Source organism: Mixophyes fleayi, chromosome 11, assembly GCF_038048845.1.
Source record: "Mixophyes fleayi isolate aMixFle1 chromosome 11, aMixFle1.hap1, whole genome shotgun sequence".
NCBI classification, from domain to species: Eukaryota; Metazoa; Chordata; class Amphibia; order Anura; family Limnodynastidae; genus Mixophyes; species Mixophyes fleayi.
The window spans coordinates 64,613,450-64,638,996 of record NC_134412.1 but is presented as its reverse complement, the minus strand read 5'-3'; the positions used below and the strand labels follow the sequence as shown (position 1 = coordinate 64,638,996).

Sequence of the window (25,547 nt, the reverse complement as noted above, 5' to 3'; positions counted from 1 at the left end):
CCACAGTAGTAGAAGTGGTTTGGAAACCACAGAGGTAGAAGTGGTTTGGAAACCACAGGAATCAGCAGCGCTGAAAACACGAGGAATTCAGGAACACCTTCAGAGACTCATAGGGAATGAGACTCCAAGATCAGGCAACGTGGTGTTGACCACAGGTGCTTAATATAGGGAGTGTTGCCTGATCTGCCAATTAAGTTAAAGGGACATACACTGAAGGGTAGAAAAGGGCTGCGCATGCGCAGACCCTCAGGATGGAGGACGGCCACGGTTCCTAAATGTCCGGGAAGAGGCACTCACGGTCCGGTGAGTGACAATTTTACAATTGTACAGCTAAATATCACTGTAAAAACATGTGTATATTTTCACTGATATTGTTTTCTGCTAATGAATAATTATGGTCAAAGGGCGCTGAATTTCAGATTTGAGTTCTACCTCATAGCTTACGGGCTAAGAGGCAGAATAAATTTTTGCAATCAAATATACCCTCTGGAATCTGAAAGTTTGTAAACATTTTAAACTCTGCAATTTCACATCCACTTTCAGCCACTGCTTCCTTGACAATGTTTCCATCAAGTGACATACGTGGAAATTTTGCCTCTCCAATCAGGTAATATGAGACTCCACAGTAATCACTTAAAACCAAATGTCCACCTGGATTGATCAGAGATACAATATTCTTAACAGCAGTTTTAAAGTCTCTGGTGGTTTTGCAAGCACTAGTAAGGCATGCTACGGCGAGCACACAGTTCATCAAAGTAAGAGATTTGGGCTGCAGTGGGTTGGTCTTGGTGACATCACACTTCATAAGTGAGACGTTTCTTCTTAACTTCTCTGCTTTCTCCTCAGAGGTGATCTACAAAAATAATTTGAAAATAGATAAATAGTTTCAGAAGTGAAAAAAGAATGGCACATGTGTGATTGTTTTTTTGTAGCACAGAATGTGAAGGGGCACCCCTAGTAGCCTAAGCTGCAATTGTATGTGTACCTTGTGCCCCAGCTACCTGGTTGTTACTCGCATACATTACCATTCCCGAATACACAGATGTTTAACATGTGTGAAGCCTCTAGTATTGTGGTGTGGTGCAGTGCAGATGAAATTGGGTGCCAGACCATCACAGTTCAAAATACAAAAGATAAACTTGATTTAACTCCTCTTCCTCCAGCACAGAAAAGAAAAGAGCATTTGTAAAACTACACATTTTAATTGTCAGTCTCCTCCTGCTCATTTTCTTCAGCAGTTGTGATCACTATCTTCTCTCAACACACTCCTGCACAATACTTATAATTTCACAACATGTTTCAAGCTAGCAAGTCACATACCAGCTACTGCTACTGGAAGCAGTGTTTCCAGAGCACATTCCATGGTAGCATCACACAGGCTTCTCAAGTTCATTTAGCGCACCTGATTGCAGGCATGCAGATAGCCAGCTCACAAGTCCTCCAAAACCACTATCCCAATATCCAGGTACTGTCTACTTTATGAAGTACAAGAATCCCCTCATCCAGGGACTCCTCTGCCATGCAGTCTCCAACCTCCACACTATCCACACTCACAAAGCTATGCTGCACTGTGCATGGTATGTGGGCACTTTCCAAGGAGGCTACTCCATGGGAATACCTGATAATAGGAGTACTCAGACTTTCACACAGCCTTTAACCCTGTGGTGCCAAATACTGTCTATGTGCTGTGGTGGATCTTACTTCTGCGGCTTCATTAAACTGGGTCACATCATAGCTACTCCAACATGCTGGGGCCATTTCCACACTGTAGGGAATACCCTTTTGGTGACTCTTGTCAATTTGGCCCTGTTCACTCCCGTATGCAGTCCTTAACATGTCCCATGGTACCCAGCATGCACCCCCTTTTTCTTCTGGAGTTTTAACTGATGGAGATCTTGACTCCCTAATGGAGACACAATTACATGTCTCCTCGACATGTGCTGCACTCCCCATTACTCTTACCCCTCCCAGGACTACTTTACACCTATGCATTGTGACATAAACCCCACACACACCCCCTCTGCGAGGGACATAGGACCACACACCTATCTTCCAGGGTTTTAAAGGCTCGGGTCTCCACATGACCCAGCAATAGTCTGCACTGGTGCTTTTTTTGCCATGAGGCTAAGCGCCACCCACCCGGTGATACAGCTGTTTGCATCGCTGGCACCTACCATGGAACACTACCTTATTTATACTGAACACGCCCCACCCCCCAGTCTCCCCGGCTTCCATCACCGAGGGCTGGGCCTATCACTGTGATATGCTACAGGCATAAAAAAACGATGCAGGGCACATTAATAATTGCCTTCTGCTAACTAGCAAAAGTAAGTTAAATGACACTTTTTTAAATACATTTTTATCAGACATTCTTAAATTAAAAAGGAAGTTCATTGCATAATAAATAGTTAACTGGAAACTCTCCTTGTGCCAGTAACAATAGCAAGGGTGTGGTTTATTGTTCGGGGGGTACGCACTGCTTGGTGCTCCTGCAGTCCTCCATAATAGCAGCATGCAGCATACATTCCCCTCTCCATAATAGCAGCATACATTCCCCCTCCCTCCCTCCATAATAGCAGCATACATCCCCCTCCCCTCTATAATAGTAGCATACATCCCCCTCTCCTCCCCTCTATAATAGTAGCAACCATCCCCCCCTCTCCTGTCCTCCATAATAGCAGCATACATCCCCCCTCCCCTCCATAATAGTAGCAAACATCCCCCCTCCCCTCCCCTCCATAATAGCAGCATACATCCCCCCTCCCCTCCATAATAGCAGCACACATCCCCCTCCTCACTCTCTTTGAAGCTTGTGCTTGAAGTCCTACCATTTTCTCCTTCCTGTCCAGCAGTCGCTGCCTGGCTCTTCTCTGCTTCTCTGCTCCTCTGTTGACTAGCAACGTCATGACATCAGATGCTGAGGGGCAGAGGGCAGAGTTCAGAAGGGGGAGGAGCTGTGTGCCGGTCGCCATTTTGGATGCGCCGGGTGGCCGGCAGTCTAATTTTGAGGTCTGTTAGCTGTCAGTAAAAAGGCAGGTAGCGGGCAGCCACTGCTCCCCTTTGGGCTTGTGCCCTGCGTGCCGGCACCGCCCCGCACCTGCCTAGTTACGGCTCTGGCTGCCCTAAATGGCTATTCTTAGCTGTGTTGTAATTTTTATGGCAATGCATTTATTGCATTGTTCTGTAATACTATGTACTGTTTTGTTGTACACTCTCTGTTTGGCACTACGGACCTTATGTGACGCCCTACAAATAATGGATAATAATAATAATCTACATAATATTGCCTTTGTTTAAACTCAGATATTTTCAGCATCTCACACAATACAAACAAAGGACCATAAACATTTACAAACACTCTTGCTTCAAATATTTATTTTTGGAAATTATTCCTGGATGATCCCTTTACATGCTCAAGTTATTGTTTCCTTGTACGTAAATAAATGTTATTTGTATTAATTATATGAAATTAAATCTGGCCATGTAAACAAGTTACAGAGGTTGTCTACTTAGGGACATCTCCCACTCTGTGCGTTCTGCCCCCATCTAACAAATGAGGTATTTTTACCTCATGGGCTCTCTGTTGTCTTCCATCGGAAGTTGGTCTGGGCTGTGTATGTGAAGACGGCGCTGCACAGATGCACACTATTCATTTCTATTCAGCACATAGAGGGAATGCATTGCACCAAAAGTGGACACATCCTTTGAAATGTTATTGACTGATCTTACTATATACCTACCTGTTGATTGAAGGTGACAGACATATTTTAGGTATGGAGACCAATCAAAAGCCTCACTGCTATCTGTCAGCCATTTTTCAATTTCTTGTAGGTTTTCCTGGAGAGAATCAGTAAGGTAAATTTCTTCAAAGTTTACACAGGCAGGAAGAATATGATGTATAGAGGGACCTGCACCAATCTCTATCAAGCTCTTGCCTTTTACGTGATCTAATGAGAAAAAAATCTAGCATTTTATCTCTCCTATCAACAACTTTTCAAAGGGCCGAAAGAACAATATATTGTACAATGGGTGCACAAACATATACAAAGGCAGTCAACACATACCACAAATACTAATATCATAAAAATGCTCCTATTTTGCATGAACAGGCATCAATCTATACCTCTAACACACAGTTTGTGAAGTACTTTTACAATGTTACTTAACACTTGTCAGATCTTACTGTCAAGCAAGCAGAAACAGGAATACTAGGTCTTTAGTGGAACTAGAGATATGCGCAGACCCCCGTGTTTTGGTTTTGATTTTGGTTCTAGAACTTATTTGTGGTTTGGTTTGGTTCTGGTTTTGCACAAAAATCCTAAAAGGTTTTGGTTTTGGATACAGCTTTAATTAAAAAATGTGAAAAATAGGAAAAATGATATGATTTTGAGCTGTTTTAGATCCTACATTATTATTTATAACTTTAACAGTCATTTACAGTCTATTTTCTAATGATCTCTTTACAACTGCCACCTCATAACTGAAAGGGTTTCAGAAAATTGCTAAAGCAAATAAAGTGTGGAATTCCACCTTGTTACTACCTCTTGCTGGATGTGTTATATATGATTAACAGTTAGATTATCCGGTGGTAGTCACAAAAACGACTATGGAAAATCCGGCATCCCTTTTAAGGCAGTGCCGTGTGTACATCTACATTGTACATGCGGCGCTGCCTTAAAAGGCCACCTTAATAAGAAGAATGGGCAGGTCGCACTTTAACATGATGTTGTTTGTAAACGCCGGACTGTTCATTAGCCACAATTGTTTACAGCAGTTATTCCAACCTGTCGTTATCAGCTGAAGGGAGAAATCGTGAAATTCACACTTCTCCTATTGTAGAAAGTGATGTCTGATTTTCCATAGTTGTTTTTGGGTGTGTGGCTCAGATTCATACAGCATCCTGCTTTTCTCCACTAAATAGTTCAGATGTCTAATCTATATATACTATAATGTACTATTGCAACAACCAGTAGCCACTGCCATTATAGGACATGTTGCCAGAGTGGATGCAAGGGGCGTAGTTATCATTTGAGATCGTGATAGGCTGCTCTCCAACTCTTCCCATCCCTTTCAAATAAACGAGCAATTGTATCCAACTGTTCTCATTCTCGCGTGGCAGTCCCAATTTTCATAGTTTTACACTGTACTTATTATCAAGGGCAAGCTGCTTGCATCTAACAATAGTACACACACAGCTGGCCCTTAATGAGCAGTACAGTGGGAAGCAATTGAGGACATTGGGACATACCTCACAATTATCCTTGTGTCACTCACCGGACTGTGAGTGCTACTTCTAAGGCAGCTAGGAACCGTGTCCGTCCATTATTATGAGGTACTGCGCATGTGCAGTCCCTTTTAACCTTCAGTTCTGTTCCTTTAACTTAATTGACTGATCAGGCAACACTCCCTATATTAAGCACCAGTGGTCAATACCACGTTGCCTGATCTTGGAGTCTCATGGAGTCTCATTCCTCATGAGTCTCTGAAGGTGTTCCAGTGCCTCCTCGTGTGTTCAGCTAATGCTGATTCCTGTTTGCCGTTTGTGGTTTCCAGACCACTTCTATTCCTGTGTTTCCTAGTGACTTCAGCAGCTGATTCCTATCCGCTGCCTCCGTGTATCTACAGCTACAGATTACTGCAAACTCTCCTGTGTTTCTTCGTGACTCCAGCAGCTGATTCCTATCCGCTGCCTCCGTGTATCTACAACTACAGATTACTGCAAACTCTCCTGTGTTTCATCGTGACTCCAGCAGCTGATTCCTATCCGCTGCCTCCGTGTATCTACAGCTACAGAGTACTGCAAACTCTCCTGTGTTTCATCGTGACTCCAGCAGCTGATTCCTATCCGCTGCCTCCGTGTATCTACAGCTACAGATTACTGCAAACTCTCCTGAGTTACATCGCTACTGTTCCAGCTGATTCCTGTTCGCCACTTCAGCGTGTCTACAAAGTCTGCTCGTCTCAGCGCTCCAGTCTGCATTCTACCTGCCGTCAGCTGACCCGCTGCCTACTGCTTCTACAGTGTGTCCATTTGTGTCAACTCGCCTGTTGCTTCGAGTCTACGCTCCTCGGCTTCCAGCTTTGCTACATCGCTTCAACTCTTCCGTGGTCTCCTGCTGTTCTATTCAATATACTACTGCTTCCTGAGTATTTGTCATCTTTGCTGTCCTACCTACAGTGCGCTGCACCTACCTGCCGCTTCCATTCTGCAAGGACTTCGCATCTCGGCTGTTCCCGGCCTCTCAGGTATCCCTGCAGCTATCCCTAACAGCCTGCTCATCTGAACCACGGTATGCATACTTCTCATTGACTGTGCTGGTGTATTGCATATCCATCTGGACTGAGTTGTCCTCCTCCGGAGTTTCCATCCTCTGAGACTATTGCTATTATTGACTGTGTTTCCTTTTGCTGGACTATTTGAGTGACTTTGTTTATCTGTGCAGTGCTGTTCATTCATTATTATCATTGTGTGCAGTTCAACGTGGGATCAAGTTCAGTGTACCCGTGTAGACTCTACATAGCATTTATCTCCTCGTGTCCTTCCTCACATATATATTCAGTGGTACAACTTGCTAGAGGCAGACCACTGATTCCTGTTTCCCTGTGTCACCAGTTGCATATATCCTCTCACATAGCAGTGGTACAACTTGCTACTCGCAGACCACTGACTCCCCCGTGACCTTCACCTGGATTCCATTCCTTCACTACAGACAGCGGTACAACTTGCTATACGCAGACCGCTGACTTCCACCTCCTTATTACTCCTGGACATTCTTCTCACTATAGCAGTGGTACAACTTGCCATGCGCAGACCACTGACTACCCTCACGTGCCTTGTCCATCCAGATCCTCGTGTTCAGTTACCCATTGTTTACCAGTGCTGCTAGTCATAGACTTTCTGAGCATTCTCTAACCATCTGCTGTTTCCAGTTCCATTATCACCCTGCCATCAGAGTATCATATACCAACTCTACTGCTCTGATAAGACCATCAGCGGGTGATACTGGGTAAAGCCTCCTAGTGCCCGTGACACCTTGAAGTCGAGTCCTGGCTGAGTGAGACTGTCACACAAATTGGGACTGCCCCACCAGAATCAGGACAGTTGGCAGAATGCGCTGATCTCTCCTACCTTTCTTGAAACTTCTACTAGTTGCTGCTACCTGTATCTTAAGCTGAGTTGCTGCTTGTCTGGATCCTGGAATGTTTGGGCCCTGTTTCGAAAAATAGGTATATACATAAAATATGGAAAGTATTTCAGTGAGTGAACAATTTAGACCTCCTTCCCCTTCAACCAGTCACAATGTTAAATCAATAGGATCCACATTTAATAATAAGGCCTCCTTTACTGAAACCAGTTACATTACAGGAATAGCATTCATACTTAATAAATAGACCTATTGCCTCCTCACCAGCTCTGACATTAAATAGCATTTACATTTAATAATTAGTGCTACTTCCCACCAATCAGCACCAATATTAAAGTAATAGCATTCAGAATTAATAGATAAACCTACTTTCCCAAACATGCATTGACATCAAATAAATGGTACTCACATTTAATAAACACACCTATTTCCCTCTGAACAGCCCCAATGTTAAATAGTTAGTATTCCAATTTAATAATTAAACCTATTTCCCACAAATTATTTCAATATTAAATGAATGGTATTCACAATTAATAAATAGCTCTCCTTCCTAAACTCAGCACCATATTAAATAAATATCCACCAAACAATCCTAGCAATAATTAAATAATGCCATCACACCACCTTAAATTAAAAACATTACTATATGCCACAATTAAATGAAATAGCCCCATCATCAAATAAATTGACATCCACAAATAAATTAATATTCTCCACTTACTTTTCAATGATTATCAGCCTTCCTCACAATTAAATGAATAACCAGCCTCCAACCCTATTACAGTAAAAGCCGCCCCCCGACATTTACATTCTACCATCTGGCTCTGTAGATTTCAGGGCCAGAATCTTCTGTCTGTCTCTCTTATTTCCTTGCTGTCAGCACACAATTCTAGCAGATTGATCTTTAAATAAAGTGCAGTAAAATCACAACTTTTGCTATATAAATAGCCTCTTTCACCCTCTCCAGCCATCTCCAACCAATTTTCTTAGCACAGGATTACAGCCTACACCCTATCCACATGCTAAAATGACAGAGAACAGGGTGGAGGGCTATATATATATTAGTATTATTATCTTAGATTTGTAAGGCTCCACAGTGCCATACAGTTGGGAAAATGGTACATACAAAAAACATGGACATAAAAGGTAGACAAAAAAAACAAACAAATAAATATGAAAACAGAGAGCTTATATTCTAAATGGAAGAGGGCAAAGATGAAAGAAGAGGAGCAAATGTGGCTCAGAGTGTACATTGGGACAGTTGTGAGGGTTCATTAGTATGAATAGTGTTATCGAGGAAAAGTTCACCTCTAAAAAAGAGATGGGTTTGCAAAAGGCATCTAAAGATTGCAGGCTGTAGGAAATTCTGACTGAGTGTGGTAGGGAATTCCATAAGTGGGGAACAGCACGGGAGAAGTCTTGTAGGTGGGAGTAAGAGGTGGCTACCAGAGATGAGTAAAAGCAAAGGTTAGAGCTAGATCTAACAGGGCGGGAGCCAGAGTATTTTGATATGAGATTTGAGAAAGGTAGAGTTGTTGAGGGCTTTGTGGATAAGGGTGAGTAATTTGAATTTAATTCTGGAGGACACAAGGAGCCAGTATAGGGATTTGCAAAGTGGTGCAGCAGATGTGTAGCTGTGAGAGAGGAAGATCAGTCTTGCAGCAGCATTTATGATCAATTGAAGTGTGGCTATATGGGTGTCAGGAATGCCAGAGAGCAGGAGGTTGCAATAGTAAAGACAGGAGATGATGATAGAATGGATGAGAGTTTTGGCAGCATGTTGAGTAAGAAAAGGGCGTATTCTGGCAATGTTTTTTAGGTGGAATCGACAGGACTATGAGAGAGTCTGGATGTGAGGAATAAAGCAGAGTGCGGAGTCATGTGGGATACCAAGGCAGCGGGCTTTGGAGGAAATTGTGGTGTTATTGACAGGGAGGGAGATTTGAGGGGAGGTGGTGACTCTGGCAGGAGGGAAGATAATTAGCTCTGTTTTGGACATGTTGAGATTTAGGTAGCGTTGAGACATCCATGTGGACATAGCAGAAAGACGGTTACAGGAGATAGTACAGAAGGAGAGAGGTCAGGGGAAAAGATATAGCTTTGGGTGTCATCAGCATAGAGGTGGTCTTGGAGGCCGAATGAGCGAATTAGTGCCCCAAGAGAAGAGGTGTACAATGATAAATGTTAAGGGCCAAGAACAGAGCCTTGTGGGACCCCAACTGATAGTGGGAGTGGAGGAGAGGATGTACCAGAGGTAGAAACACGAAATGGGCTGTTCGATAGGTAGGAAGTGAACCAGGAAAGAACTGTGACACAAAGGCAAATGGAGTGAAGTTTGTGTAGTAGAAGTGGAGGACCAACAGTATCAAAAGCAGCAGAAAGGATATATAGAAGATATCGATCCAAAACTCTTGAGATCCGACATTTTACCAGAAATTATATTTTGCCTCTTTTTTTCCCATCCAAATTTGGCGCACAAATCCAAGTTGTGTTCTGGTTCAACTCGAATCCTCAAAGTTTCAATCTGTTGGATACTTTGAATCCGAACCGCTAATTTCTACTTGGAACTACAAAAAACAAAACACAACAGGTTTCAAAATTCCCTGTTAGGGCCTATTCAATTCCCAGTATTTCCGTATGACAATGACTTGACCTTCAACTCTATTTTCCCTAAAACGATAAATTAAAAAAATATATATTAATGTTATAAAACTATATATATGTTTAGAATAAAATATTATTCAAAATATATTATATTATTTTGTTGCCATTCCAAATAGAGAAAAATACTTTATTCAAATAAATAAACAATTTTTCTTTCAATATCTTCTACTATTGCCATCTTGAGCTATAAAGAAATCAGGATTGCAGTAGTAAATAGGAGTAGCCTTAGATAGCCAGGGAGAATCCCATCTCTTGCAGGAGATATGGGTTTATTTATGAAAGGGAGAAAAAAAACCTAAGTGCCACACCTACCAGAGGAATGGTGTCTGCTACCTATAGAAAAAGGTATATATGTGTATAAACTATACAATGTTGAAATCAGTTGCTCTTGACAACTCTTGAAATTATTAGACTTATAATTTACTTGTATTTAGAGCCCACAACACTGGGCATCTTAGCGGTGCTAGTCATTTCATCGGCTACCAACAACCCAATACTACTTACCCAAACAGGGATTACCCAACCATCACCTTTCCTACATACTTGTGAAGCCAAATATTTATTATAGTGATTTGCAAGATTTGAAATCATATAACAGGGCGCAAGCTGTAAATATTATCACTTTTAAACCCGACAGCATTAGCTGTAGTCTTAAATGCATAATTTAAGGAGGCGCTGCCTCTATAATTTAAAAGCCATACTAAAAGTCATTGTGGACCCGGCACCTCCTTAAATTATCTCTTTAAGAGCATAAATAATACTATTGGGTTTAAAAGTAATCTCATTTGCAGCTGCCGCCCTGATATATGATCGCAATTCTTGCACATCAGTATACTAAACAGTCGGCTTCACAAGTATGTAGGAAAAGAGCTGTTCAGATAATCCTTGTCAGGGTAAGTACTATTACCTTTATCATGCTCGGTTTAACGTACCACACTCTATCTTAGTGCACAGCATACTAAGTGATCTATTTACAGTCAGTATCTTTCCTACAGGATAAGTATGATTCAGTAGCACACAATTAGAAGTTAATAACACTAATAATATGGCTAATTTGGATTGCTATAAAATCAGTCATTTAATAAACTAAATCTAATTGGTAAGATACTTGGTTGAATAGCGCTAACATATGCGGATGAGACATCATAGCAAAGAAGGATACTGAGAAGATTGCTTTGGGTAAAAAAAATAAACTATGAGTAACAGTGCATAGCCAAATTTTTTGAAAATAACAAATAAAGTAATAGTATATAACTTAATTGTATAAAAAGTTTGGGAATTTAAGAAACATTTTCCTTAAGTGATACTAAATATGAGAGTGTGTATTTGCAAGCCCTATTGTGGAATAATGTGAATACAAGAAATCTTAGATTTTCAACATTAGCTATGAAAATTAACCCTCAATAATAGGGTCTAGGAAAATTCAGAGAGATAAGTTGTAGATATAGATATTTTAAGAAAAATATATCTCTACATCGTGACAAAGACCCAAAGATATAGATAGATAATAAGAGCATTGGGTATTTCAAAACAGGATTATCTTCTCCTCTTGATTTTAATTATAAAAATACATAGTTTTCTAAACTTTTCACAAATTAATTTAAAAACAATTTTTTCGTTTGGGAAGAAATTATAGCATATCAATTAGATTTGGTTTGAATATTAGCTAATAAAAATAAATTTTAATGAAAAAACAAAATTCAAGATAAGTCATTTGTGAATTCTTGTGACTCAATCCTGGTAATAGATAGTGTGCCTCCGAAATTAGAGCTCCCTTTTTCTTCTTTATCTTGATTACTATATTGGATCTAGGAGAGCACCCCTTGAGAGAAAATAAGTTATATAAATTTGGGACATATTACCAGTTGGAAGTGAAAAAAATGTTGATAGAATATAATTATGGTCCGGATAATATCTTCTTATATATAACATACTTGGAGGTACCAGCTGAAATTGCAGTACCCACAAGAGTTTTACCTAAATATTGTCATCATCAGCATTATTTATTTAATTATTTAGCCCCACCTTTCCTCAGTGCTGTACATAGAATATCTGTCATTCATATCAGTCCCTGCCCCATTTGAGCTTACAGCCTAAATTTCCTAACACACTGTGACATAAACACTGGAATAGTATTTTCGGACAGGCATGTTTGTCTCAGGTTTGTGATGTACATGTTTTAAAACCCCATGGAGAGTGTTTTGTGTGGGAAGGAACCTCCCAAAAAGAGTGTCCTCAACTTTAGGAAAAAGCTGGGAATGGTGACTAGGGTATAATTGGAGAGAGAAGGGCGGAATCCAATTATAAGGCTGTAAAAGAACTCATGTTTATGACATAATTGTGCACATTATCTTCTTATTCTATATCTGGATATGCTCGTTACATTACCATACGCATTACAATTTCCCTCTTATGACACACCTACTTCAGTCCTTTAAACCTAATTTATTGTATCACATAGATTTCTATTTATAATATTTCCTGTATCAATACATTATAAATTCATAACCACAACGCAGATATATATGTATGAAATAGAATCTTTACTTGTACAATAATGTAATAATATAATTTTTCATAACATAATCTTATACATGGTACATATAATAGATGACATTCTCTGGGTAGGTATAATATCTTATTAATTTATTACAATTATGTATATGTGCCTATGTGTATGTGTGTGTGTGTGTGTGTGTACATTACAATTCACATGTTGATTGCCTAAATGCACACTAGATCTATATATAACTATTCCAAACTATTACAATGCAAAGTCACCACCCAAAATGGCTGACCTCACTTAAGGCTTTGTTATGAGCACGTGCTACCAGAATGTGGCTCAAAAGCCTAATTTACTAACAATGCAATTTTCATAGCCACAGCAACAGATTTTAGCTTATTAGACTACACAACCAGTAATATATATTTATCTAGCATTGTCCACTAATTTCCCTTTGGTTTCACAGGGTGGGGATATCTACAAACTGTAAAAAGAAATCTACTTTTTGCCCTAATGAGAATATATGCCTCCAAGTAATGGTTTTTGAAGATATGGTGTAAAAAGATTTGGATAGTATTAAACTTAGATCAAAAATCAAATTGAGAAATAAATCCGACAATTTAAGAAAAGATGAAAGAAGAGCCATTAAAGAAATACAATCCTGGGAAGACGTAGTCATTAAGCCGTCTGACAAAGGTGGAAATATAGTAATATGGCCAACAACTATGTGCAAAGAAGAAATATACAAACAATTAAGAGATAAAAATTGTTATCGATTAGTATTTTCCAATCCTTTGAATGACTACAAATCATTGTACGACCGAATAATTAAAAGAGCTCTTGAAAATGGGGTCATTACAAAACCAGGCGAATGACGACCCAATGTTCAATTCTTTTCCGATTGATCTCCTTAAATTTATATTGAAGAAAAAAATTTGTTTTTGAGAACAAGTTTTACTTACAGGTACGGGGAGAGCGATGGGGGCAGCATGTGCCCCCACCTTCGCTAATCTTTATCTTGATAGATAGGAGAAAGAAATCGTTTTTAGTGATAGTTTGAGGAAATATACTGATGATATCATGATTTGAATGCGTTATATTGATGATATCCTTATAATGTGGAAGGTCAATCGGGAAATGTTCGAATGTGATTATTCTTAACGAAAACCCTAACAACTTACGTCTGACATACGAAATGCACCAAGAAAGTATTAATTTCTTGGATTTGGCCATCAAGAAGATGTGTGATAGAAGAGTACACAGATTTATGTTGTAAAAAAAACCAGCCACGAGCGATAGCTCCAATTTCCCAACTGTAATTAAAAATATACCTAAGGGAGAGTTTCTAAGATTAAAATAAAATTGTTCAAATTTATCTGACTTTGATGAAAGAGCTGAGGAGCTCAGTATTAGATTTTTACAACAAGGATATAATAAAAGACTAATTAAAAAAGCCTATAATAAGGTAAAAATGAGAGACAGAAATTAATTAGTGTATGTCAAAAACAAGTGTATGAGTGACAACAAAATTAGATTTGTGGGCAAATCTATTTTTGTCGGGACTGGAGAGAAATCAAAAAATATAATACTCCACTGGACCATTTTGTTGTCCGACGCAGACCTTGCCAAAAGATTGGCATGACTAGCAGGATGCCAAGAGAGAGTATTTTGGAACACGTTGGAATGATTAGAAATGCTAGAACAGATAAGTAAGAGTAAGTTTAAACAAATTACCTCTGTGGCATACTATTTCTTGCTAAAGCATGGAGGTAATCCTCGGGATATGAAGGCATTTGGCATTGAACATGTGAGAATGGGTATAAGAGGAGGTGATGTAACCAAGCAACTCTTACAAAGGGAAAGAAAGTGGATATTTTTAATTAATTCTGTGATACTGACTGGCTATGTTAGCTTTTTGTAAAAATATTCTAACATTCAGTGAAGTAAAACCTTGATATGTTAATGTGATATATCTACTATTGAGGTCCATCTACGACCCTATATAAGTATGCATAATAATTATTTCTATACAAATATGTCAATAATGTTTACAATTGACTAATGTTTTTATATTTGACACACTATTTTGAGGAATCTGTTCTTCAGTTTCACCCTTGGATATAGCTGAAATATTCAGGAAATACTGAATACTACATTACATTGGGGGAATAGCTAATGTCAGGCAAAATACATGGCCCTCAGGATTTAATGATTATAACTAATATTTTGATTGGGGATCTATATATTTAGCAATTGAGATATCCTTGTCCACATGTTTAATATTACTATAAATAGGTCCTTTGTTGCTATTTTGCTACCTTGATAGGTAGAAAATCTCTGCGCTCACTGGCTTTTAAATGATAAATAGCATAACATGTAATTCTAACTTGTCAGTCAGTACCTAGACAAATTGAATGCAAGAATAAATATAGTTCCCCATGAATAACTGTACCATATATAACTGGATATAAAAATAAAAGATTTATTAATTCTGTAAAAACATATAAACATAACCAAGAGGCCTCAAGGGTACAGTGTATTGGACTACTAAATACTATATACAATAAATACTACTATAATCGTATAAAAACATTAGAATACATAGGCAAAACCATGGGACATACAATTCAATTGACAGAGTAACAGATTATACTATCTCCAGCCAATCAGTCCTGGTATTATAATGTTTATCTGATAAATGGAATTGATGTATAGATCATATGTGGTTGTGCCAATATCAAGAGCTGTCAATAAATAGGTTGCCTGGACATAGGAGGCAAAAATAGGCCAGGAGTGGGTCGTGTCCAAATGAGGATAGTTCAATGCATGTTGGATCTATGCCTGATGAGGAGCAAATATGTGGTCATAAATCCAATAAGGTCTAGGACCTGTAGTGAAAATAACTCATCCTAGTATAGAATGATACTTGCGGTTGATGGTAAATTAGGGAGTTCCAAACGTGCCCGGTTAATAAATGATGTCCTGTGATGTTTGCTCTATAGTACAGCTTCTGGAGAGACTAGGTCAGGGAAGGAGATAGCGGGTGATCTTACCGCTATTGCCGGGATGCTGATTCTGCGTTCCACTAATGGAGTGCATACGTATTTCCGGTCGTGACGTCACTTCCGGTTTGTCTATTGGCCAATAGATTATGATGAAGGCTATCTTGGATATGTTTGGGGTACTATCTTATATAGTCCGTTAGACCACTTTTGGTATGTTTCTTGTGGTACCAACTAATTTATGACTATATATTCTGGAGCATATCATCAATTTTTGAGGCCTTTTCTTTTTCTTCAATTTTCATTGATCTAATAGATGATAAACATTAGTGAATATCATCTTCAGGTCAACATTCTTTAACATTTTCACTTTATTTTATTCACTTTGATATAATTTAATAATAATGACACACTTATCACCTCTGTATTATTTTTTATTTACATTTTTTATTTATATTTTTTATCATGCTACATTTTTAATTTTTCACATATACTTTTTTATTGTATCAACAATATTATTACTCAATACTAATTCAATAATAACTATACACTGCAATCAGTGCTCATCTTGTGGAAAATAGAATATCACTAAATAATTTATACATATCTATACACCCATTATAGTCTAATACCTGAGATTCAACTCTTTTCACTTTCACTTATAATATGGCAACCTGACATACGTGATATAATAAAATAATAACCAAAATTATAATAAACAATAACAATAAAAATCACAAATGAGAAATTTAAAAATTAAAAAACAATATAAAGAATAACAATTAATAAATAAAAATAAACAATACGAAAAACAAAAAACAAAAACAATAAATAAAAATACACAAAAATACACAAAAATATATAACAAATTAAATAAAAAAAAATATATAATAAATATATATACAAAGTAAAATAATAGAATTATAAGCTATATAAAAAATAACCAAAAGGATAATTTTCTTGAATAATAAAAATATAAAAATAATAAGAACCTTTATTTGATATTGTTCTAAAGAGAGGAAATCATTTTCATTTTGTATGATTAAATATACCCAATTGTGTACTATGAATATGTCAAAGAATTACCAGCATTTTTTTCTGACTATGTGCTATAAGATAATGTTAAAAACCAACCTATAACCTGTATTACATTGGTAATTTATGATTGGCTGAGATACTTGTCAATCAACTTAATGGATGCCGATTGGCAGTTTGAAGCATAAAACTATCACCCTGGCAACAGCCAAGTAATCCCCATGACTAAGCCATCATAGGTGAAACGTACATCTGGCCAGACGTCATGTCATGTGACGTAAGCCCTGGAAGTGGTAGGGACTGTTTACGGTGTTCGGCCGCTAGCTGGCGCTTTTGGTATCTGCTCTAGTTATAATTCTTAGTGCAATTAAGTCTGGTCACAACGAGTTTAAAGATGAGTGAATGCATAATACCACTAAGATGTGCCTGATACAATCGACTACTATTTGGCAGAAAATCTGCATACTACTGCCCTTCTGATATATAGGGGGAAGATAATCAATGGCACTTTACCATTGTGGCTGCACACTCTCAATTATTATTGGATTATATACAGTAGCTAACTAACACACAGTGTAATTATCTGAGTAACTGATTGAGGACAGTTAGATGATGTTAATGAGGAATATTAAGAAACAAATGAAATTGTATATACCAATTAGGGAAACAATGTTGCTATAGATAATCCTTTATGTAATAGGCATAACTGTAGGACCTAGATACAAACAACACCAACGTTAGACATATTGTCTTATTACCTAGTATATAATTGTTGCTTTTGACCAATATATGGGAATCTTCTTATGGTTCATGCAAAAGGATTACAGAAAGATGAATAAAGAATATAAGAATGCCCATATGGCTCATGTTTAAGGATTATAGAAAGATAAATAAGGAATAAGCAAACAAGATAATACAGAATGCTATATATTGTTTGCATTGGTTTTGAAAGAAAATCAAATAAGAGGCTTAGAACATAGCCATAAGATGTTACAATACCATACATTAACTTTATAATGGAAATGTTCTAATTGGTCTAAGCCATGTGAGATCTAATATTGTTAGGTCCAACATTTGGGGCATTAAATATGTATGATCAGTTCCAACATAGGGTCTATCTTGTTATTTTAATCACTTTTTTCCTACTTCAACACTTTATTTTTATATATTCGCCTATTATTTTGGTTGATAATTGATATTTTAATATTACTTAATAAAGTTTCATTTTAGTTGTTTGTGGCAACCAATTGAGACCAGAGTGTTTCTAGATTCAACTCTTGTTCCTTTTGTCCTTCCATGTGCTTACTGAATGTTGAAAGAAGCACCCCCTTACAATATAGTAATAATTAACATTAATAGTGAGGAAGGTCATAACTTGGTGCTGAGCCTATTTCCCCCTTTCCCTTCTTTGACATGTCTACAAACTTCCCAGCAACATTCCCTAATTTCAATTCAAACTATGTGCAACCAAAGAAGTCTTTCTATCTTATCACACATCTGTTTAACTAGTAGCCATTAAGGCGAGGGGATGAGACCCAGCAAGGCAGATTACACAATTATAGGCACAGTCAAATACAATGTATTTCAATATATACACTTAAAACTAACACATCCTTAAAGTAACATCTTATTTAACTTATATCTTCCTAAATAACACACTTACAATCAAACACTTCTTAAAAGATATACCACATGGCCTGTGGCTCTTTCTTCTATTTATAACAAAGAATTTTTGTATTCTTAATATCACCTTGCTGCCATATCCAGCAGGCACATGATGTCTATTGCATGGCACAATCCAACTCCTAAGATATTTCAAAACCTTAAACTGCATTACTTTTTAAACACACTAACATTTTGTAAGAATATATGTATTACAATAAACAATAATGCGCTATGGAAATATATTTAACCGTTATCTACTCCCTCATGTTCAAAATGATACCAATGCCCAGAAAAGGGCCCATGTAGCAAAATCCTTGTGTCTGTCTGTTTCCAAAATGGAGAGAGAAATCATCTGTGTAACACACAGTCTGATTCAAAAGGACTGCCTTGGTCTCACAGAGCTGATCACAAAACTTAGAGGAAGGATAATGGTATGGGACTGGTTTTCAGAGTTTGGGCTAGGCCTCTTATCTCCAGTGAAGAGCAATCTTAATGTTTCAGCTTACCAAGTCATTTTGGACAATACTTGCTTCCAACCTTGTGACAACAGTTTGGGGAAGGTCTTTTTCTATTCCAGCATGACTGTGCCCCAGTGCACAAACCAAGGACTAGAAAGACATGGTTTGATGAGTTTAGTGTGGAAGATCTTGACTGGCCTGCACAAGCCCTGACCTCAACCCCATCAAACACTTTAGGGATGAACTGCAATGAAGATTGCGAGTCAGGCCTTCTCGTTCAACATCAGTGCCTGACCTCATAAATGCTCTACAAAATGAATGGGCACAAATTCCAACAGAAACACTCCAACATCTTGTGAAAAAATGAAAAAGCCTCCCAAGAAGGGTGGAAGCTGCTATCACTGCAAAAGGTGGACCAACCCCATGTTAAAGTATATGTATTTAAATACAATGTAATTACAGACCTGCTGGTGTAATGGTCAAGCGTCCACATGCTCTTGTCCATGTACCGTGTACATGTATATATATATATATATATATATATATATATATATATATATATATATATATATAGACTAGTGGTTGCACCTGCAAGGCATGTTTACAAGGGATGTCAGTGTGATCAGTCTGAGTCTCTGTTATCTGTTGTGAGTAAACTGTGTTTGCTGGAACTTGTTATGTTTTTGTTAAGCCCAATTAACTTACCTGAATGTTTTGGAGTATGTCCATATTAGCAAAAAGGAGAGCAGGGATTTTATCTTAGCTTAGAACAATAAATAAGGAATAGACAATAAATTATTGAATAGTAAACAATCACTATGACATCACAGGGTCATGTGATCACAGTGGTCACATGGTACATAGTGCAGGCTGCTGGAATTCCATGGTAGTCAGTGCAGGAGCTGCAGCATCACTGTCTGTTAATGGAGTCACTCATGTAGAAAAAGGTAAGAGGAAGGGGTAATGACGGGGAGCTAGCGTGTGAGATTGAAGCTGCAGTGCAAGTGGTGGGGCATGTGTGAAGGTGCTGGGCAGAGGAGGGCATGTGTGAAGCTGCAGTGCAATAGGGGGGCAGGTGTGAAGGTGCTGGTCAGAGGGTGGCATGTGTGATGGTGCTGGGCAGAGAGGGTCATGTGTGAAGATGCTGGGCAGAGGGGGGCATGTGTGAAGGTGCAGTAAAATAGGGGGCCATGTGTGAAGGTGCAGTGCAACAGGGGGGCATGTGTGAAGCTGAAGTGCAAAAAGGGGGCATATGGGAAGGTACTGGGTAGAGGGGGGCATGTGTGAGTAAAGCATGTGGGTAGAAGCCTCTTCCCCACACGGCTCCTCCTACACCAACAATACCCTGACAACACTCGCCAGGTTTTCTCTGATATTCCCCATGACACAGGCTCATAATGTTTTCCCTCACATGCCCCGCTGCCTCAATCCCAACACCCCTCTTACTTCAAAATGAAAAGAGGCACCTTTTATTTCAAAGAGGAGTAGAGCCTTATCAGCAAATGAGATAATAATACAGAGACAATTATTGCCATAGATGTTGTGGTTTTGTTTTTTAAAAAATACTGTATCTAGTCCCATTTTACTCCGATGATATTATCATTACAGGCCATAAGTATAATTGCTTTTGTCACAACACCATACATAAAAGATTATCTCACAAAAATAACAATACATCCAGTTTTCTTCCCACTTTTTATGTGGCATACTTCAGCCTTCTCACTTATCCACAACTTTTACATTTTGATATTTTTCAGGCATTCATTGCAGGACACCAGGAACCATTGGAGGACAGTGCAGGGACCAGGCGTAAGACCAATTTAAGACATTGTAGAAGTTCCTCCTGCTCTATACCCCTCTCCTATTAGGCCATCAGTTTAATTTAATTGCCCAGTTTAGCAGGGCATATTTTTTATTACTGGGGTGGTCTTCAAAGTCTGCGACTTAAGTGTCACAGCGCGGATGATTGTGAAACTCTCTGAGCAGGAGATCGGAGGTAATGAGGTGGAGCTTACGCTAATACCCCCACTCACAGTGCTGGATTCCTCTGCAGGACCTGGCCATAGTTGCTACAGGGGTTCCCAGGCAATGATTGCAGGAATGGCAGTCACTGCTTCTCAGTGCTCTGTAGGACGGCAGGACTGTGACTGTTAACCTTTTATACCACAGTGCTGGAAGATAGGTTTAGCAAGTTGTTATGGGCCACAGAAATGGGTACCTCTTAATGTGGGTGCAGGCTTCATGTTTCCATAAGGTGCCTGGGTCAGGTGGGGGATACTGGGTATATGTAAGCCCCTACTAGGCATTGGACTGGTGGAGGGTTCGTCCTTTTGATCAGCTGCCAATGCATTTCTGGGGGAAGGTGGTGCTTTCTTTTCCCTGCACTTTCTCTCCAGTGGTCTGTCAGTCCACGTGTGCAGTCACCAGAACAGAAGTCATCTTGGATCACCAGCACTCCTTTTCTCTGTTCCTCTTAAGGTAATAGGTTTTTTGGGTTTTACTAAGTGATTGGTCCCAATGATTTATTGGGCTTTAGGGTTGCCTTGCACTTCTTTTTGTGATTGTGTGCTGCTTCTATCTGTTCTTGTATTTTTTATTCTATCTGTGCTTATGTCAGATTGGAGGTTGATTCTCGAGGGCTATGGCTGGGGTAACTTATATGATAAAGTTTATCTGTTCCAGATGAAAATTTAAATCCCTGGGATAGGTCCCTAGCCACCTCTATGGCTTAGATTGCTCAGCTAGTCAGTTCCCTTTGGCTCTTCAGGGAGTCTGGCTTTTCCAGTGTCTGTATTGTTGGGCCAAGGTCATTCGGGTCCTGTGGCCGCAGCCTGGTTTTGGTTTTCTCCATTTTGGAGAGGATGTTGGAATCCACTAAGTGTAATTCCAGGAGGCTGGTGATACACCAACCTGAGAATGAGCCAGACTCTGAATGTTCTCCCCATAGGGAGGGCAAAGGGCTATATATGTAGCACTCCTGCTTTGGGCAGGAAGTCACCACTTACTGTCAGGGGGTGAAGAAGTTGATACAATGCTATAAATATGCAGATGAAAATTAGCCACAGTGGAGCGTGACAAGGATAAACACAATAGCAGTCTATTCACAGCACAGATGATAATATGCAGGTGTCCAATAGCCACGGCGGAGCGTGACAAGGATAAATACAATAGCAGTCTTGTTATATGCACATGAACAGACTTGCAGCAGGCTGTGAATCAGTAGAGGCACAATAGAGAGAAAACACAGTCTTTGTAATATGCACAAGATGATACTTGCAGCAGGGAAGTCCCACTAGAAGTGCTCCAGCACTGGGTAGAGAACTGAAACTCATACACAGGAAAGACACAGGGTCAGGATACACAGGAGTCCAAGGAATCAGGCTAGCAACAAGTTGCACTCACAGTGAGCAGATGTCAGTGCTGGGTTTAAATAGAGCAGGTTATAGTGACCCGCCCTGAGGGTGAGTCATGTGATGCACAGAAAAACAGAGCAGACAGGGAAAGTAACAAAACCTGGTCAGGATTGTTACACTGAGACAGCAAAGGTGGCGATGTCCATCACCTTGGCAGGTATTTCCCACTTTCCATGGCTCCACGGGCCAGTGGATGTGGCTCTGAGTTTTTTCTCATGGGCACAGCCTTGCTGGGGCTGGGCTTTTAGGCATGTGCAGCTTCTCTGCTATCCTGAACTTCTGTTCTACCTTTTCTTCTCTTTCTGCCTTTGGGTGACACATGTCTTTGTCGCTTGTTGCTTTTAGATGCAAGAGCACAAAGGGATATTATCTTATTCTTCCTCTACAAGTAGGCCTGATTGGCTGTTTGGCACCACAAGGTTTTTTATAGTTTTATCTTTGCTTGTGTCTCGTGTTCAATTTATTTGGTTTCTTATTCTCTGGTTTGTTTCTCCTCCCTTTTTCCTTTTCCCTGCCTCTTTTTCCTTGCTGTTCTCTTGGGCCATGACTCCTGCTGCTCTCTATCCTGTGCTGCTCTGGTCTGGCACTGTGTTGAGCTCCTCCGTGATGTCATGCCTTAATGTCTTCCTGTTTGGATACGATCTGGCGTGAATACATTCCCTATAGCCTGACTTGGTCCCCTGCTGGTCCAATGTAGTTCCCCGGGGCATATGGAGGTCTTTCCTGCTAGGTTTGGTTAGAAGATGTGGTGGTCAGTTACTAAAGGTGGCCAGGTTTATGACCCCCCCTCTTTTGGTGGTTTGGGGTGCAAGCACCTTTGACTTTAAGCCCATTATGCTCGTCTTTATTGCTAATGAGGGTCTCAGTTTGTTTATGGGAGTTTACTCAGTGTAAGTTTAAATATGGTGGCAAGCATCGGTTCTTGATGAGCCAGACATGGCCAGAAAACACTGCAATCGGCACACAATGCTTGGTTGGTACACATTACTTTGGTTTGGGGCATTCCTAACCCATATCCCTTCGAAGAGTTGACTTTGGTGCAAGTACCAACCTTGGGTCTGCTTGTTGTTTGCGGTCCTTTCCGCACAGAAGGGATTTGAATCTGGGGATGACTAGGATAAGTGATTCTCAAGTTAATGTTAAGGATAAATGTGTTCCCGGGTGAAAATTTTACCCAGTTTGATTGATATCCAGAGGGTAAAAGACTTGCGTGGTGATATAGAGTTTTGGGGCTTAGCTGTACTGATGACTAGTTTCTCCTCCACCATATGGTGTTTCTTGTTGCTAAGTAAACTCCTTTTTATTTCAAACAATTTGTCACACATTGCACCTGCTAAACCTGCATTATGGTCACTGTTTTCACCTGTTTCCCTCTTTCTGCATTCACTTGCTGGGCTGAACTGAGCAGACACACACCTGGTCTACTCAATACTTCCTGCAGTCTCTTGATTGGCTAGTTGCCTGTCAGCTCTGTCTATTTAAAGCGCCTGATTCTCTACCAAGTTGCCAGATCTTAAGGTCTACTCTTCTGTTCATATGTCCTGTTCCCTGGCTCCTGTTTGCTGCCTGTTCTCTGAAGTCTCCAGCACATCTATCCACAGATTATGACAGCCTTTGTGACTACTCCACTACCCTGTGGTAGCGCTCTGCAAATTATTGCTACCTGTTCTCAGAGTCTCCAGCACATTAATCCGCAGATCATCACAACCTCTGTGTCTTCTTTATTATCCTTGTGGTAAACACTCTGCCGGTTAATGCTGCCATTGCTACCAGACTTCTGTGTTAATCAGCACACTACTATACTGTCTCCTAATCTCACAGCCATCCTGGTACTCCTCATCCGAAGCATCTTCAGTTATAGTCCTAATTCTCTTTACAATTTCACTCATTACATCCTAGGAGAACCGCGACCTGCAGTCAGGGAGCTACGAAGATCAAGCGCCCTTGCAGGAGCCCCTGGCGGAAACCTCCCACTCCGTTAGACTCCGCGCCTTCTTGGAGGTAGTGCCAACATGAGAAGACTACTTTGACCCTACTGGTTGTGACTATTGTATCTTGGTGTCAATTATTTTAGAGTAAGTTTAAGAGAGTAGAGAGGTAATTGAAGGTAATAACATCAACTATTAGGCATTTAAAGATGTTACCTGGGATGAAGTTAGGGGAACATGGGGAGTATGTACAAACATAGAAAATAGATAAGGGATAGGAGATAGGATGCATGGAAGACATAAGGGAGACATGAGGAAACACTCAAGGCATTAGAGAGATATTGGAAAATGGGAGATTTTAAAGGAAGGTGAGGTGATACAATAAACATGGGGGAGATGTGAAGGAAAAGAGGGAGGAAGCTTTACAATATTCAATATGTTTTATATTATACTATATATCGTGTTAAATAGCATGTAAAATTTATTTCACACTATCAAAATCCCTAAAGTTTCTATGGGCCTGTGCAGCCACAAGGCAATCTCTTCACATTTTCATACCAGCACTTCTACATTCCCACTTCAATCACTGATCTGCTGGTCTGGGATGTCCACAGGTTTTAATGTGGGTGGGGATAGAACAATATGTAACCATTCTGATTATCAGGACAACAACACTAATTATTTCAGGTTGTGATTGTGCTGATCTTGTGGACAGTAACTCAGTCATGTGATTATATTAGTGAGGGCAGTGTTACATGTTATAGGTTGTGTGTGATAATGTGGGGATGGGAATGGAGGTAAGTGGGAAGCCACATACTGATAATTAGATAATTGAATAGGCAGAGTCCCGAAACGGTGCAAAATAAGAATTTGAGGAACCTGTCATACTAACTGAGGAAGATTGTGATGACAAATGTACCTCTATATATAAAAAAGTTTATACAATCAACTGCCCTCCCACTACCCAAAGCAGGTTTCAGTTGTTGTGGAACTACAAACACCAGCATAGCAGGTATGCTGGACGTGTAATTCCAATGCAATGGGAGGGCAACAAGCTGCTTATACTGACCTGTTTCTGTCTACTTCTAAAGCAGACCAGTATTATACAAATAGTTTCCCTTCAGCTATTGTGGAATTACAAGCCTCTCTATGTCTTCTGGAAATACAGGTATCACATCTGACTTTGAAAGATCAAGACCTTTTGTTCCTGTACTGTGATTGGTACTAAACCGGTTTACTGATACATTTTCGAAACAATGTGTTACATCAGATCAGTATGAATTTTTATGAAACAGGACGGGACCATATACTATGCAATAGACTGCTAAACTGGTCAAAATATAATACAACTGTCCAATTAAATCTAAATGCCTGACAAAGAGAGAAATATTAACATTGACATTCACACACATGTGCATTTCATCTAATTCTCTAAGACGAAATACTTCGCATTTTTTGATAGTAAGAACAGCTGCTTCAATGTCAGTCTTATATTTCCTATTTATTAGATACATGTAAACACACACTAGTTGTAGACTTACTGCTTCACTATTTAAAAGGTAAGACATTTATATCTTTATGTTTAAATATTTTAATGTAATGCGCATATATAAAAAGTAAATCCTGACAATTCTTGAGAGGAATTGTGAAATCCCTTTACACAAAAATGATGTGCCTGCCCTGATGAGTTTTGCAGCAATAAAAGGGTTAATAAACATCACAATTAATGTGTAA

General features: G+C 39.3%; 1 protein-coding gene across 1 annotated transcript; it reads right to left on the bottom strand.

The window, feature by feature from the left end:
• Positions 1 to 433: 433 nt before the first annotated feature.
• On the bottom strand, positions 434 to 19,201 carry LOC142106625 (nicotinamide N-methyltransferase-like). Its single transcript, XM_075189620.1, has 4 exons — positions 19,178 to 19,201; positions 7,130 to 7,211; positions 3,721 to 3,947; positions 434 to 838 (listed from the first exon to the last, which is right to left on the bottom strand). The coding sequence occupies exons 1-4, from the start codon at positions 19,199 to 19,201 to the stop codon at positions 434 to 436; spliced, it is 738 nt and encodes a 245-aa protein (XP_075045721.1).
• Between the last annotated feature and the right edge of the window lie 6,346 nt (positions 19,202 to 25,547).

Bases quoted from the DNA above. Each gene is read 5' to 3' on its own strand.
- LOC142106625 (XM_075189620.1), bottom strand. From the start codon at position 19,201: ATGGACATACTCCAAAACATTCAG. The intron at 7,212-19,177 runs GTAAGTTAATTG...TTTTCGAAACAG, and splicing joins ACATACTCCAAAACATTCAG to GGCCCAAACATTCCAGGATC. The intron at 839-3,720 runs GTCAATAACATT...ACCTCTGAGGAG, and splicing joins GTAGGTATATAGTAAGATCA to AAAGCAGAGAAGTTAAGAAG.